General features: G+C 39.1%; 1 protein-coding gene and 1 long non-coding RNA gene across 9 annotated transcripts in view; one reads left to right on the top strand and one right to left on the bottom strand.

Moving 5' to 3' along the window:
• LOC125964348 (uncharacterized) overlaps positions 1 to 12,956 on the bottom strand; it is a 725,473-nt gene that overhangs the window by 255,959 nt on the left and 456,558 nt on the right. The gene's annotated exons all lie outside the window — the stretch shown is intronic.
• Positions 1 to 12,956, top strand: part of SLC4A4 (solute carrier family 4 member 4) — a 351,509-nt gene that overhangs the window by 133,252 nt on the left and 205,301 nt on the right. For all 8 annotated transcript variants that reach the window (XR_007477305.1, XM_033412501.2, XM_049709597.1 and 5 more), the window contains exon 4: positions 6,395 to 6,530. Coding sequence is in view for 7 of the 8 variants with exons in the window: in XM_033412501.2 (XP_033268392.1) it covers positions 6,395 to 6,530 (136 nt within the window). In the remaining variant the exon portion in view is untranslated. The remainder of the gene's footprint in view (positions 1 to 6,394; positions 6,531 to 12,956) is intronic.

The following is a 12,956-nucleotide window of genomic DNA, read 5'->3' as shown; positions in this document are numbered from 1 at the left end:
ATAGCTCACCGGAAATATTCATTCTTTTATTTGTGACTTTCTGTACAGGGAATGGCGACTATATTTTGGTGCAGCTCATGCAAAGATGGATTAAGGGGAAGAGTAGAATAAGGACAGTTTTCCAAACTTATTTTCCATTTCAGAGTTCTTAATGTAAGCTGCTTTTTGCAAGCAAGCGGTTGTGAGTTTGTGTATTTGAAAATGTCCAAGTTTTATTTAGTCATGTCTAATTCATTAATACTCAAAGTGACTGTTAGGTGCACACTACTGTGTTGGTCTTTAAGGAGGGTGCATAAAATACAGACCCTGTCTTTCAGGGCCTTGGTGACCTAGTTGGAGAGAGAAGGTGCATCTACAAAAGTTTAGGGACTAATGAGCAAGCTGTATATTTGTTAGTGCCTAAATGAGTAATTCAGACATAAAGTGTTGTTATGGTTTGAATAAAGGAGAGATTCATGTCTCTGGGAATGGTTAGTATAGATTATTGGAAAAGATAGACTCTCCATCTGGGCCTTAGAAATTGAATCAGTTAGAGAGGAAAGAAAAGAATATTCTAGACTGGAAAAAGGAACAGATCTGAAAATGAGCAGGTATATTTCGTCACAAGACACTTCTGGGTTACTGTGGGAGAAAAGGTTGAATGCACAGATTGAGGCCAGAATTACATGAGAGGCAAGTGCAGAGGCCAAGTTCAAGCTCCACAGGAGATAGAGTGCGGGTGTGGAAGTGATGTCTGCTGCAGTAGCTGGTGGCAGCAGTAAGTGTGGACAGCATCCCTGCCCTACATTTGCTTTCTTCTTGTTGGCAATGGGGGTTTGGGAGCACTGGGTGTCCCCAAGCCCTGCAGACCATCACGTGGTCAGCCAACAGTTGGACCTGGGTCAGAGAAACCATGTTGATATAGGACCCTCCAGGAAATTCTAGAGCTACTCAAAAAAGCCAAAACACATTTTAACCAGAGGGCAGAATAAAAAAGGAAAAAAATCAAGGCAGATTAGAGACATTAAAACTTCACTTTGATCTAGGGGCCTTCTGTTCTGACAAAGGTGATTGGATGAATTTGAGAGTTTCTCTCTCTCCTTTCTTTCCTCTCTGTCACCCTGTCTCATTATTTTCTCCAGGTTCTCTTTTATGATGAAACTAGATTAGGTATTACTTAGAATCATAATCTATTCATCCGTAAAGCAAGTTGATTTTCTGATGTTTTTGCCCCCCACCTGCCCCCCCTCCCCCAGTATTAAAGTGAGGTGGAAGGGGTTTCTTTATTTTCCCCTTGTTCTTTCATTGGCTGTTTCCTAAAACACACACCTTTGTGTTCTCATTACTGAAGCCACTTAATTCACTGAAGTAAAACATGCAGAACTTTTGGCTATTTTCTTTCTTACCTTATATATTTTCAATCTATAAGGGTTGTCAAGGCTAATATCTGTGAGAGCTTTCTTTCTTAGAAGTTAGGCAGGTTTTGCTAGTAAGGGTCAACAATTTTCTAATGAACTTAAACCTTGTATTTTAGCTACTATGGTGATCATCATTATCCCATTTTTCAGGTGGGGAACTTAAAACACAGAGAGGTTAACTAGCTTTTCTCAGATCACACAGCAAATAAGCAGCAGAGTTTGGATTCAAACCCAGTTTGGCTCCAGAGTCTCAATGTAATACTGTGTCTTGTATTTAGCTCATTTCTTTTTTTTTTTTTTTTTTTTTTTGTGGTACGCGGGCCTCTCACTGTTATGGCCTCTCCTGTTGTGGAGCACAGGCTCCGGACGCGCAGGCCCAGCGTCCATGGCTCACGGGCCCAGCCCTGTGGCACGTGGGATCCTCCCGGACCAGTGCACGAACCCGTGTCCCCTGCATCGGCAGGCAGACTCTCAACCACTGCGCCACCAGGGAAGCCCTAGCTCATTTCTTGATCTGATCAAAAGTTATGGAAAAAAACGAATTCCTGATGTACTTCATTGGGTAGACTCTCACTCTGCATATCTTTGTGTTAAGAATGGTGTTAGAAATTGGGGAGGGTATTTGCTGGCCATAGAGGATGCCCCTCCCACATGTTGATATTGACAATACAATTGCTGTGACCTCTTATTTCTGATTCCTGGGGAAGCTTCCTTCTGATTAGGGGAGCAACTGAGCAAAGAAACTAGAGTAGAAAGCTCATTTTTGATACACAATTTTGGAATTTTATCCCAAAGGGATTGTTACATTGGTTGCTCAGAGACTGTATTTAATAAATAAGACAACTTATGAAAGGTGCTTAGATATGGGACCTGGAGAGGAAGACCTGGAGGTAACAACGTTACATCCTTCTTCCATTCCACTTTACAGAAGTCACAGCTGAGTTGCTGTCTGATAAGCAGTGAGTTGTATTTCCCTAACTTGAGAGCACCAGACCACAGAGTAATGCTCTGTGGATTAGAGCTCAGCAAAGATGTGTGTAGCGTCTGTGCAGGAGAATCTGTTCTTTAAGCAGGAGAGACATGTATTCTTCTCTGTTAGAGATGGGGACAAACCCACATCATATCTTTTAGAAAGCGACAAAAAGTTGATTCTCTAAACATAGACTTTTCCCTTCTAAAAGCTAATTCTATCTCAGGGATCTTTGATGTTGAATGTTGATGAAAAGTCAGTTAAATTTGTGACTGTCAGTTTCAGAACCACTCTGCTGAATAACTACATTTCTAGTAGTGTGAACACTCTACTTGTTAGGAGTAGTGTCCAGATTCTAAATTCTGCCAGTCATTTCTTACCCTCATATCATTTCTTTCATGCCCTCTCTGATCTTCTAAAATAGTTACACATCCCATTTCTTTTTTTTTTTGGTATGTGGGCCTCTCACCGTTGTGGCCTCTCCTGTTGCGGAGCACAGGCTCCGGACGTACAGGCTCAGCGGCCATGGCTCACGGGCCCAGCTGCTCCGCGGCATGTGGGATCCTCCCGGACCGGGGCACGAACCCGTGTCCCCTGCCTCGGTAGGCGGACTCTCAACCACTGCGCCACAAGGGAAGCCCACATCCCATTTCTTGGTTGGAAAGGCATTGCAAATGTTTTTACACAAAAGTCCTGGAACTTTAGATTTTTTTCTCCCAGAGATTTAAGAAATTTCAAAGCTTTTTTTCTAATTACAAAAGTAAAACATATTGTATCTTATATTAATATGTATTCGGTTACCTTCTTTTAATGTTCTGCGAACACAAAACAGTTTGCAGATATTTTTCTTGTTTATTGGTTTATGTACTAATTTATTTATTCACTTAAGTAATTAATTAATTAGTTAATGTTTGTTTTCCCTCCTAGCATTTAAACTTAATAAGAATAGGGACCTTTTTGTCAGGTTCTTTGCTTTATCTTCAAAGCCTGAAGCAGAGCCTATTTAGAACATAGACAGTACTCAATAAATATTGCTGAATGAATGCATGAATGAGTTGTGCACGTTTTAAAATTGATAGGAAAGTGAAAGGAAGAAAATAGAAGTCCTAGAAACAAACTGCATAACATTTAAAAGGTATGTATACAGGCAGTCCTTGCTTTACACTGTAGCGCAGGACCATAAAAATGACTATGCAAGCTGAAATTATACAAAACAATCCTAATGATCAATGGGAAGAGTTATTATTGTTCTTTGACCTTTAAAAAAATTTGCCAAATCATTAAAATCTCTCTTACTGTTGGCTATAAAGGTATAGGGAAGTGAAAAAAAAAGTAAAACTAGTTATTTATTTAGTATTTGCTAATTTAAAACATTAGAAACATTGAGATTAAAGTGGTTGATTTCTTTGTAAAATCTTATCGGAAGTAGTTTGCCTTTTTCCTACAGTACAATTCATGAAATGGAGTGAGCATCTTTTCTATGCCCAGAGCAATTGTCATTCTTCTCTCTAAGTCTGGATCAGCTTCCAACATTTTATCGTTTGCGCTTTCTGTGTTAGGGAATGTCTCTGAGGGTTCCTGTAACATGAAAGATTTTTGCCAGCATCACTCCCTCTGGGACATTGTTAGCATCCTGTTACAACCACTTGCCTTACTATTGATGTTAATGAGTTCGCCTTCACTAAGTTCCTCTGACTGTACATCTAGAGTCTCTCAAATGGGGAATGGCAGCATTATCTACATTCCCATAATCAGCTAGGTCTTCTGTAACTCCATTCGTATTTGACATAGATTTCACTTCCAGTGTTAGTACTTTTTGTTTCTGTGCTGTACTTTCATCTTTGTTGGCTAGCTCCCTCTTTTGATTATTCATGTCATATGAATTTATCATTGGAAGACAAGAAGGCAGCACAGCTACACACTTTGCTGTCTGTGCATGAACTGGATAACAAATGTGTAGTGACCAATCACTGGCAGGCTTCGAAAGGAGCACTATGATTGGTCACGATCATGATGCATATATGTTATGTACATATACGTAAAATACAGTACATAAAATACAGTAATTGTGTTTTATGCAATTACTCACAGTTAATTTACCATCCAGCTGAAATTTGAACTGTGTTGTTGGGGGACTAGTGTTCTTTAACCAAACTGTGGTAGCTGAAATTCACACTCATTAGAACCATGCAAAATGAGGGCTCTCCCATTTCCAGACTCTTTTATGGATATATGTGTAATTTTTTCTTTACCAAAATGGGATTGCTTTATGCATATGATTTTGTAATTTTATTTTTTTCAATTAATATTATATGATATATATGTCAAAAAACAATAATCTCATCTTCATGTTTTATGACTGTGTGGTATTTGATTGAATGGTTGTAATATAGTTTATTTAACCAATCCTCCTTTTTTGGACATTTAAGCTTTTTCTGTTTCTCTCAATTATAAACTATGCTGTAGTGGTCACCTCTGTAGTTAAGACTTTGTGATTACAACTGTTATGTGTTTAGAATGAACATCTTGCTAGTGGTAGAATTGCTGACTCACAGGATAGATACACTTTAAAAACATTTCCATACCTTTTCAGAGAGATGTTCGCATTTAGGCTCCTACCAGCGACATAAATTGGAAGGTGCTGGTACATGTGTCCTAAACCCTTGCCAACATTGAGGTGATCATTCTTTAAAGTTTTTGCCATTTTTGTTGTTGTTGTTGTTTTGCGGTACGCAGGCCTCTCACTGTTGTGGCCTCTCCCTTTGCGGAGCACAGGCTCCGGACGCGCAGGCTCAGCGGCCATGGCTCACGGGCCCAGCCGCTCCGCGGCACGTGGGATCTTCCTGGACCGGGGCGCAAACCCGTGTCCCCTGCATCGGCAGGCGGACTCTCAACCACTGCGCCACCAGGGAAGCCCAGTTTTTGCCATTTTTATAGGTAAAACATATATTTTATTTTAATAGTTAGTATTGATTACTAGGTAGGTTGAATATTTTTTCATGGGTTTATTTGTAGTAAATATATTTTCATCTACAGAATTTTATTCTGTCCTGATTATAGTGGTTTTCAGATGGTAGGAAGTTTTTTGTTTTTTCTACAAAGTTCTGCATATGAATAAATCTGTGTACTCGGACTGCAGTTACATGTGTATTCTTGGTTTTACCCAGGGATTATAAGGAGTATCTGTGGGCCTTAGTTTTGTAATATAGCCATCAGTTTCCAAATGCTTTCCATTTTTTTTAAAGAAAGAGAAAATAGCCCACAACCTGGGGGAAATTCTAGTTAATTTTTCATTACATGATTTTTAGGAGATGGGGTCAAAAGGAGCTAGTAGGGCATTCAATTATGTGCTTGAGTGTGTTGGAAACTTTTTTTCCCCTCGTGTGTACAATATTTTACTTGGGCTTGTTTTTCAAGTGCACTGAAGTGTGACTAAACATTTTTGGGTACTGCCCTTATGTAAAGAAGAGGCTCCATCTTGTTAAATATTCCTTCATCAGCTTTGCAGTTAGGCAGTTATGGGCAGTGAGGAACCTGCGAGGGCGTGGGCTGCTTTGGGCATTGGACAGAGGGAGGGTGGCTGGGAGGCGGGGGCCTGGGGGGAAACCCAGCATTGGGGTGCTCTGTTGCCCCCTCCCACTGTTGTAGAAAAAGTGATTGGCTCAAGCTGGTTTCTGTCTTATACTTTTGGGTGGGTCATCAGTGGGGAAGGAGGGAAGGTCATGTGGTTGGACCTGAGCTCATCAGAGGGCTAAAGGTTCTTTGCCAGTCGCCACACAGAACTGGAGCGCTGTCCTTCTGGAGAGTGGTGGAGAGCTGAGACACAGTTCAGAACTAAAGGACTAGAGAAGGCCTTGGATTCCTGTTTGTCTTTAGATTGGGGACAAGGAAGGCTCAGCAAGGAAGATGTCCACTGAAAATGTGGAAGGGAAGCCCATCAGCTTTGGGGACGGAGGAAGAGCTCGGAGTTACACTTTCCTCAGGGTTGTCCAGCCAATGTTTAACCACAGTATTTTCACTTCTGCAGTCTCTCCTGCCGCAGAACGCATCCGATTCATCTTGGGCGAGGAGGATGACAGTCCAGCACCCCCTCAGCTCTTCACGGAACTGGATGAGCTGCTGGCCGTGGATGGACAGGAGATGGAGTGGAAGGAGACAGCGAGGTGAGCCATAGCTGACTGTGTAGGACTGACGTGGGGAAACAAGGGCAGGGCAGGATTCTTGTCTGTGAGCTCCTTTCTCTAGCCCAGATGATTGATGAGCATGAGGTTGGCTGGGTTAAAGAGTAAAAGGATTCTTTTTCGACTTTGACATTGACATGGATGCAGGACACCCTTTATTTCACTGCTAAAGTCATTGATCTGCATTGTTATAATTTTAACCTTTATAAGGAATTAGAAGTAAATCTCCGTTTGTATGCTATTCAATAGTAAAATATTTAAAAGAGAGAAACTCCAGCACCTAAACATGATAGCCTAGTGATATGTGTTCACGGTCTCCACATGCCAAAGTATCTTGTGAAACCATGTCTGACTTATATTACCCATTCCCTGTTAGGAGGGAGGTTGCAAAGACAATGACTGTTACACACAAACTTGCCGTTATTCCAGGTGAAAACCTGTCATCTTTTAAACATCCAGTGAAAGCGAGTAGAAGGTTCACTTGAATTGGAAGTGTTAGAGACCTGAGTTCTATTTCAGACTTTTGTCACCTGCCGGCTACATAACAGTTTCTCAGAACTTTGATTTCATCATCAACAAATAGTGGATAATAATGTCTATTACATATAATATATATGTATGTGATATAAGATATATAATATGTAAATATAAGGTTCTACTAGATATCGAATTATATCATGGATATTTATATACATACATACAGGTATATACATGGAAATGCTTTGTAAATTGTTAAGCACTGCACAAATATCTGAAGTTTCATTAATCTCACAATAAGAGCTTTTCTTTCTGTCTTTCTGCATGTATATTTAGTTATATATGCCACACTAAATCTTCTATAAAATATAAAAATTCTGTACCATAAAGACGTTGATATAATACAGTTATTGGTCTCTCATTGTCATCATTATATGGGGATTCAATGCATTTGACTTTCACAAACAAAATAATGTTAACATACGCCTTTTATAGTCATTTAATTCAGATCAGTTAAATTCAACAACTATGTTCTGAATGCATAGTACACATCAGGCACTGTTTTAGGTACTGGGAATACAAAAGTGGGCAATAACTCATTTCTGCTCCTCCATCTGTGAGGCTGCCACTTGAAGCTCTTCACTCTTTATTCTTTTGGGGCCACTTTCCATGATATAGTAATTGTCTCTTATTCCCCTCTCAGCACCAATAACCTAGTCCTTCATAAAGTATACTTTCAGTTCATAAAACATTCTCCGAAAGAAGGCTCTCAAAGTGAAAACTTGTACCAGTATCTCCATTTCATTCTTTCTTTTCCTTCTTTCTAATAGAAAAAAAACAGAGTGAGAATTATACTGGTGCAGCATGAGTTAAGTGTTGGGGAGATTTTGGTTTAGTCTTGGCTTTGCTGCTAACTAGCTGTTTAACTTTGGGCAAGTTATATAGTCATGTAGTCTTCCTGAGCTTGTGTTTTCTATACTATCAAATGAGGGTCATACTGGGTTGCATCCTCTCTAACATCATGCGTATTTTATAGCTCTAAAGTTCCATCCCTGTGCGTATAATTGTGTAGTCAGCTGCGACTAGAAGAGTTCCTTTGATTCTTATTTTCATCTTAAAATTCTGTGTGAGTAACTATATAGAGTAGAATTCAGGTGTAGCATTCTGTTTTCTCTTTCAGCCAAATGCAGACTACACTTTATTTTATGTGACCCCTGGTCCCAGAAATGTGAAGAGATCACAGCTCATTGTATAGGTAGTTCAACATTGAATGAGATGGACATAGTATTTTCATTTAAGGTTCTTAAAGGTTAAGATGGTCATGCATACTTTACCATCTTTAAAGACTTACTATTTCCTTAGGAACATATGTGTCATTTTGGTGATGTCATTGGTCCCTGAGAGACTGTATGTACAGCTGGAGAGGAAGTACGGTGGGAGTACACCATGTATCGGGGGAAGTTGTCCAGGAAGAAACATACTCACAAATAGTCTACCTTCTATAACTTCTCATATAGGATTTGCCACAATTACTATTAATTAATTAATCATATATGTGATAGTATTGTTTTCATTTTGTCTCCCTCATTACACTAATTTGTCTAGAGGGAGAGACCACCATGTCTGTCTTTCATTACTGTATTCCCAGTGCTTTGCAGCGCTTGGTAGTAATAGGTGCTCAGTAACATTTGCTGAGCGTGATTAGTTGAGAACTCATTGCCTTAGAATCTGCTGTTCTAAATATAATACTTTCTTAGAAATATTACGTGATCAAAGCTGGAGTTCGGTGATAATCCATCTCTTTCTGACTAATGGACAGCTCAATGACAAACCCAAGTTACCCAGTGCACCATTGATAAAGCCCAAGAGAGGACCTTTGTTTGATGTTTCCAACTAATTCATCAATATGCTGATGCCATCTGTGTTTAGATCTCTAGCCCAGACTTCTTGCCTTGTTTGACTGAAAACAAATATTTGGTTGGGTAGTAGGCATCTCGAAGTAACATGTCAGAAACTGAGCTTCTCACCTACCTACCGCAGATCTCCTCCTACAGAGTTACCCGCCACAATGAACAACTCCATTTTTTTAGTTGCTCAATCCAGAAAGATTGGAGTCTTCCTTGACTCCTGTCTTTCTCTACACCCCTTACTTGACCCACTGGCACATCCTATTTAGTTTACCCTCAATGTTATTCAGATATTCAGAATCTCACCATATCTCACATTCAGTGCTGCCACAACCCTGGTCCAAGCCTCCATCCTTTCTCATCTAGATTACTGCAAATGCTTCCTAATTAGTCCATCTCCCTGAACCTGCCCTTGCCTCCCTCATGAACTATACACTATGATCTCTGACCTCATCTCTTACTTCTCTCCCCCGGTTTACTCTGCTCAAGCCTCACTGGCCTGGTCATACTCCTGTGTCAGAGCCTTTGTACTTGCTGTTCAAATGCGGTTTGCGCTTGAAATGCTATCCCTGCTGTACTCCACAGTCATCTCCCTGGCTCATTTCCTCACCTCCTTCAGGTCTTTTTTCAAATATGACCTTCTCAGTGACTGTCCTGTCTGAAATAGAAACTTTCCCCAAACCTTCTTATCCCTCATCCTCCATTCTATTTGTCTTTGGCACTTATCAGCAGTTAGCATATTAACATATCTTGTTATTGTCTCTTTCCAATAAAATTAAAGCTCCATGAGGGGAGGAATTTTTGGTTGTTTTGTTCACCACTATATTCCTAGTGTCTACAACTACCTGGCACACAGTCCACAATCGAGAAATACGTGCTTATAGAATGAAAGAATAGAGAAATAGAACCTTGATTCCTAGTTTACTGTTCTACCTAAATTCTGTTGGAAAGTTTGGAGGTGGTTGTGCCTCCAGAAATGATTCAGATTGACAGTGATTTTTACTTCCTGCAACGTAACTCTGCTTCTGAATGTTTTTTGCAGTAATTTCTGACTGCCATTTATGATGTCCAGTTTCCAGACCTGATAGGGCTTTTTTTCCCCATGAAAAGCTCTCAAACCTACCAGACTAATAAAAGTTTAGTGCTTAGAAGGAGCTCATTTTACATATGAAAATGCAGCATGAATATTCTTTTGGCTAACATAAAATGGAGAATTATTTGCTTTTTGTGAAAACGCCAATTAAATGGACTATTTTATTCCATAGAGAACTAGCCTGCCAGACTTCTCAAGCTCAGTGTAGTTTCTACTGTGAGCCTACACCCCATAGAACACAATAGTACCCTCTTTAGTACTCTCCCTTTTCACGTTCTATAGTTTTTTCAGTTGACTAATGATTTGATTTTGACCAAGAATATCATACATTGAGTCTCAGCATTACTGCAGTTTTAGTCTTACTTCAGGAAGTTCAGGTTAGCTGTGTGTCTTAAAAAATAAGGAAAATGCTTTCAGTGGTAGGAAAAATATCCCCATTGAAGTCTCACAAAGCACAGTAGTCATGTAAAACTATAAACAAGGGAAATCTTTATTTACATGAAGTTTGAAGTCAATTCCACCACCCTCTTTTTTCACATCTTTTCCCTGCTGTTCCCTTTCCTGAAAGTCAGAACTTTGAATTTTCACGGACTCTCCCAAGGGTAGAATGATCAGACCTGAGAAATGTATATAATCAGTGGAATGCAGAGAATATTCTTTTTCAAAGGAGTATCCTCAGTGTTAGGTCATTGGAATACTGACATTCAGTGGTGTAGCAGTAGTTATAATGGAATATTTGGTATTAGTGAACGAGCCTATGCTTCTCATTAACAATTTCTAGATGGCTAGGCGTTAGCTAATGGATTCATGAAGAAGACTGGTAGAAGAATAAGTCATGGTCCAGCTTTGGTGTTGGCCCAAAGCCAGGAAGAAGGGCTATCACTGCCACTCCAAACGCTTGTATTCCTTTGAGTCAGTGATGTCTGTAAACATGGTTATTGGCTTTCAGTTTTCCCTCAGCGAATATTCGTGTGGGCCATGTTGGAATTTATCACTGTTATAAGAATATATGTTAAAGATCACTTCCCCTCTTCCCTGCGATTCAAATTTTACGGCCAAACCTGGGTAAAAAGGAAAGACATCACAAGTTTCAATAAACCCAACAAGCCAACAAAGGAAAAGGGTACTGATGTTTCAGTTCTAGTGGGACAGCACGAGTGACCCTGCCTCCCTCTGGAGAACATGACTTCGGGGCCTGGCCATCAAACACAGCCACATGTACTTACCCTGGGGCTTTGCATAGGGCCCTCTCTGTTCCCAATCTACCCTGACCCCTCTATCTCTCCTCTACTGGATGGCTCTGGAAAATTCCATTTTAGACCAAGTTTACTTTTTCTGTAAGAAAAAGTGAAGAATAAGGAATTTAATCATCTATGTAATTATATGTGCTTACTACACTGTTTTGCAATAACTTTCACAGTTGATCTAGATATTTAAGAATTCTCCTTAAAAACATCATTTATCCCAGATGCACACTAGCGTTGGCTTCTTTTATGTGCGATGAGGCACTTACTAGTTAGCAAGAAATTTATTATTGCTTTAAAATAGCTTTACGTAGTTGGATTATATTCCAAGACAAAGGTCATGTCTATTTTCCACTGTAAAACTGGCATGTTTTAAAGTTAGAGGTCTTTTCTTTTCTTAAGTATATTTAATCATATGATTGGAAAGTTGCAAAATTCAGTGTTTCCCAGTGGACTTTCTATTTCTTCAACAAATGAGTGAAATGCTGTTTGGTTGGCAGTCACTCAGAGTGGGTTAAACTGCAGTGTACTTTATCATTATTCTTCAAAGACCTTGGAATAAATAAACTTCACCTAATAAACTCTTCCTTCAAGGTTACAACAGTTTTGTAATTGCCAGCATTTAAAAAACCAGCTTCTGAAATTAATTTTCTTATAACATGTCAAGTACTGAGACAAAAGGAAAAGTAGGAAACTTATTGCAAATACATGGTTATTCATAGTTATTATGAAGGGTAGATAGTAGCTTTTAGTACATTTTACAGTAAAAATGTCTTTTTTTAAAAAATGTAATTACATGGTTCTAAAGCACCTTTACAAATTCATTGACACTCCAGTAGCCTGAACTTTGGTACCTTTGCCTTAGCCTTTTCTTTAATGGGTTCTGATTTGAACTGAGTCGTTTTCAGTTTTTTCCAAATTTGTCCTTGATATGTGAGGAGGATAGACATAGCATGTGTAGTTTCTGGAATGAAACTACCTGCAAACAATCTATTTAAGTGGGCAAATCATTACTTTCTGAGTAAAAGTGTATATTGGAAGTACAGTCAGTTCCTTGAACAATTAGAGCAATGTATTTTAAAGTAATTTAATAGTCATTATCCCAGAGTTACCTTGTGCAATTAGCTATACTATGATATGACATCATCTAAACATACAATATTTACTGAACTCAAAGTGAAATAGATGCTTAAACTGAACTATGAGACAATACTTGTCTCTTAGGAATGTAGATTCTAAGGAACTGGCTTTTTGAGACTACATTCCCATTCCATTATGGTTAAAGCTTGACCTAATCTTGGCTGGTATAATCCAGGAGGGTGAGTAATACTATTCTCTAAATCCAAGCTAGTTGGGATTTATTATTTCTAAAGGTACTTTTAAAACTTGTTCAAAGTCATATTTAAGATAAACTGTGGAGAGGAGATTGGTCACAGAAGAATGCAATGGTTTTGTTCCTTTTTTTCTTAAAGAACATTTTATTAAACTTATATTGTTTGGACAGTTGAAGATGATAGCAGAGAAGAGCTACTGTCACATACTGTATGTAAGTGAGGCTTAGTTTTCTTTTACAAAATGGATTTGGCCATACAGATTGATGGTGACTGATAGAAGGGCAACTGGTTATCATTTAGGAAAGAGAAGAGGGAAGTGAAGGCTGTATGTATAGAACACTCCCATTTACTGA

The sequence above is a fragment of the Orcinus orca genome, chromosome 4 (genome assembly GCF_937001465.1).
Source record: "Orcinus orca chromosome 4, mOrcOrc1.1, whole genome shotgun sequence".
Taxonomy (NCBI): Eukaryota; Metazoa; Chordata; class Mammalia; order Artiodactyla; family Delphinidae; genus Orcinus; species Orcinus orca.
This window is presented reverse-complemented; position numbering and strand designations above follow the sequence as displayed.